Raw genomic sequence first — 4,057 nt, forward strand, 5'->3', positions numbered from 1 at the left:
TTTTCCAGGCGACATTGTTTAACTGTTCAACGTACGACAAGATTCAATATAAGCAAATCAATTACTTCACCACACGGACGCCAATCCAAAGGCCGAGGAGACCGATGGAACGCATAACAAGTGCTTTAGTGCGTCATAAGGTAGCATTATAGTCTTCACAAGCATCACAATAACCAGCATATACCAGACATATACGATGATCCTCTCAGACCCAACACATTTCAGTCAGACCCATAATCGAAATCACGATCGCAGTCGGTGGGGTCAAACTCTTGATGGAAGACTAAATCAGCAAACGTCAGCTCCTTTATCCCGGCGCACTTCTCCCGCAGGGTGCCGTCAACCGAGATGCTGTAGCAGCGACGCAGGCAGAGAAGCTCCAGGTGAGGGCAGCTGTCGAGGACAGCCACCAGCTCGTCATTGGTGACTTCAGTCTCGATGAGCCTGAGGCTTCGCAGCTCGCGCATTGCCGCGATCCCCAGGGCTTCTCCAATCGGCATGGTGTTGTTGATGAGGAACCACTCAAACAAATCTTTGCGCAGACCGAAACGCTTCAGCTGCGGGCATGCTTTGCCGGTAGCCTCATAGACGTCGCGGCCCCAGATGTTTGGACACACCGCAAGCAACAGGTCATGTAGCAGAGGGCACTTTGTAATGAACTCGGTGAATCCTTCGTTGGAGACACCCCTGCAGGATATGAGGCCAAGGCCCTTCAGAGATGGCGACCTGCGAACCTGGTTACATTAGAAGGGTGCCAAAAATACAATGGGAAGCATCTAAAAAAACAGGAATACATAAAAAGTATTGCTGATAAAGAAAACCAATTTGCTGTTACTCGCAAAAAAAAAACCAATTTGCTGTTAAGTCGGGATGCACCGAAGAATATTCGCAGTGAAAAATAAGAGTGTGTCTCTAATAAGAAGTTTTCTTTCTTGCACTAGCTACCTCTAAGAAAGAGACCGGACTTCTGCTTTTCTTTTTGGCAATGATCTATCTTGTCTTCAACTTAGAATCTGAGAAATTAAGCATATAGCAAAGTAAATTTGAGTGTACAGTACAAGATAATCAAGAAAATACTCCAATTTTTTTTTATTTTGTCGCATGCTAGTGCATTACAAGTTTACAACTACACTGACCAATTAGTAATTGACATAGATTTAAGGCCTAAACACACTCCGACCATTGTTTTCTTTCTGTCATTGATCTACATTATTTCTTCTTCAACTTCCATCAAACAAACTAATCATATCGCAAGTAATTTTTGTTTATAATAGAAGCAATGAAGAAAATACTCCAACAATTGATTTTGTCTCATGCTAAGAGTGTATGATTCACATTGTTTCATAGAAATACCCGTGCAAAGGCGTCAAAATTATGAAGCCCTTTACTCTGAAGGCGAAAGACAGAAAAATTAAATCAGATTTGGATTGAACATAAATTAATCTACTACTGAAATTAAATAGGAGTACCTGTCCCCTATGTACTTGAGGAGCTCATCAGTGACAAACCCCTTCCCCACGAACACTTTCAGTTGCCCACCGGAGCGGTCCACGGCCACCTTCGCCATAGCGCACAAGACATCTCCGTCCATCTCTTCCACCAGCTTGTGGCGCGACATGTCCACAGATCGCCACAGGTATGGCACCTTGGCCGCGTCGAGCCACGAGTGGCACACGAGGCCCGCGCCCATGAGGACCTCGACGGCGCCGAGCTTGGCGAAGACCGACGAGAGGGCGTCCAGAGGCAGCTCCGACCAGTCCTTGGCCGACAGCGGCGACGCAGGCTGGGCGTCTGTCCCCGCTTCCATTCTTCCTTGGCGACAGCCGAAAACAAGGTTTGTGCTAAGCTACTAGTAGTTAACCGTAAGGCGGATACGAGAACTCGATGAGGTAGCTGTTGGTGTTGGATCCTCACCTTCGACGACGAGACGCCGGCGATCGCGGTGGCGGGGAGCTCTGTGGATCCATCCTTCTGCCCCAGACGCTCGGTGAAAGTGTGGCTATCGGTCTTCTCGGAAACGAATCTATGGAGTAGGGCAGATTTGAGAAGCTAGCGTTGAAGAGGCGGCATCGGCATGGGGAAAGTTTTTGGACCAATTTATAAAGGACTCCTTCTTACGTTTCTTATTATTCTTATTTTCTGCCAGCACCCCTACAAGTTTACACAATTACACTTTAGGGAAACACTACCTCTCAAGACTTTGGTCAAGCTTCTCCTGGATGAAATGGTGATCAATATCCGTGTGCTTGTCGGTTTCGTCTTTTTCAGAGAAAAGTGCAGCATTGAGATTGGAAACAGAAACCACTAGTAGCTAGTACCACAAACCTAAGCACTGTTCAGCTTACTAGCTAAGTGACTATATATTATACGGTAACATCAAGTACAAATTCAAGATATAGAGATATGGATACGTTATAGAAGCACCGTCGAACAAATATTAAAATACGTCTAAGTAATACTGCAGTTTGATTTCATATGAGATCCAGAAAAGGAGAAGAAAATTATCTGTTAATTTTCCTCCTAATTTCTTTATTTATTTATATTAATAAAACATGTTTTATATCTATAGCGGTAACGAGACGGGGAGGCTGGAAGATGAGGGTCGATGGTAAAAGTGAGTAGATTATTTGAATTTTAATTGTTTTTAATAGATAGAAGAATAATAGAGAAAAAGATGATACAGAAACTAACTCGTATTTTATATAGTAGAGAATATAAATAATTATCATTGCATTGTTTTCACTGTAAGCATACACTACCACACATGTTTAAAGGAATTAAAATGGTAATCAAATACTTCCACCACCGTTGCAAACTCTATATTGAAGTAAATTATAGAGAGTACAACTCGAATTGTGAGAATGAATGAATAGTGTGTGTTTCATTGATATGATGTTTGATTCATACAAGACGAAAAGGTGTCTCCCAACGGACATGCCACGATATTGAAAGTTACAGAATTGAACACAATCATTCATAATACTCCTTATTGATCAATTTTATCATTTGTATATATCATGTGAAAACTCCTTCAAAAATTCTGTGAAAAAAATATAAGGAGAAATATAATAATAATATGCTATTGAAAATTTCTTAAAATCCTAGTAGAAAAAATATTATGAAAAAAATGATATAACATATATGATCACTTGTATTAATATTGTCTCATTAAAAATCGTATATGAGAAACCATCTTGGAAAACTCATAAAGGAAAAAAAAATGCAATATTCATGATCTCATGTTCATTAACAGGTTATAATTTAGGAGTTTATCCCCCCTTGATGATGAGTAGTATAAAACTACCGTATGCGATTGTCCCATACGTCTACAAAACCCCTAGGGTTTTCTGAATTCTCGGAGTATACGATTATATCGGGGAAAGAAGCCCCTATAATCTATCTCGAATCAATATAAGAACACAATACGTAGGGCTATTATCCTTTGGGAGGCCTGAACATATATAAATCTCTGTCTTCTGGTGCATGATTCGACAAGAGGAAGTATCCCCTACTCTAATCACATATTCGTAAGATCAACAGTTTACTAATCATCGACAGCTGGCGCCGTCCGTGAGGATCATGACCAATGATGCCGAATCTTTGACACAAAACGTGCCTTCGACTCCACCCAAGTTTGCACCAAGAACCGGCTACTCAGACAAAGGATTGTATGGCAATGGCCATCTCACTCGACAAGGATCCAATGGTTGATCGAGTGGATCTAGGAGACAAGTTATGTGGTGATGAGTCCAGCAACGAGGTAAGTTGTTTCATGGACCAATATGCCAGAGATTATGACATTAAGTTTGAACCGCTTGATGACCAAGATGATCGTGCAAGTGATGTTCACCGCAAGTCGGGATCTTCTTCTGCGGTTTCCAACAACATGGATTGTTGAAGAACCTACCCAGAGGCATCCTCTAAAGACAAGTCCATGATGGAGGTAGACTCCTCTTCTGGTGGAACGTACCCCTAAGAAGCTTTCACCATCGAGGATGGAAGCGCCGCTCCATCTAGTCTAGACGATAACCCGGCAAATCCATGAGATCCCATTGAT

At 42.1% G+C, this 4,057-nt stretch overlaps 1 protein-coding gene across 1 annotated transcript; it reads right to left on the reverse strand.

The window, feature by feature from the left end:
* On the reverse strand, nt 1-2,069 carry LOC133899066 (putative F-box/LRR-repeat protein 23). Its single transcript, XM_062339981.1, has 3 exons — nt 1,915-2,069; nt 1,470-1,808; nt 1-726 (listed from the first exon to the last, which is right to left on the reverse strand). Exons 1-3 carry the CDS (start codon nt 1,965-1,967, stop codon nt 222-224), a joined length of 897 nt encoding a protein of 298 aa, XP_062195965.1. The 5' UTR covers nt 1,968-2,069; the 3' UTR covers nt 1-221.
* Nucleotides 2,070-4,057: the final 1,988 nt, after the last annotated feature.

Source organism: Phragmites australis, chromosome 18 (genome assembly GCF_958298935.1).
Source record: "Phragmites australis chromosome 18, lpPhrAust1.1, whole genome shotgun sequence".
Lineage (NCBI taxonomy): Eukaryota > Viridiplantae > Streptophyta > Magnoliopsida > Poales > Poaceae > Phragmites > Phragmites australis.

Bases quoted from the DNA above. Each gene is read 5' to 3' on its own strand.
- LOC133899066 (XM_062339981.1), bottom strand. From the start codon at position 1,967: ATGGATCCACAGAGCTCCCCGCCACCGCGATCGCCGGCGTCTCGTCGT. The intron at 1,809-1,914 runs GTGAGGATCCAA...TCGCCAAGGAAG, and splicing joins CCGGCGTCTCGTCGTCGAAG to AATGGAAGCGGGGACAGACG. The intron at 727-1,469 runs GTACTCCTATTT...CCAGGTTCGCAG, and splicing joins CTCAAGTACATAGGGGACAG to GTCGCCATCTCTGAAGGGCC.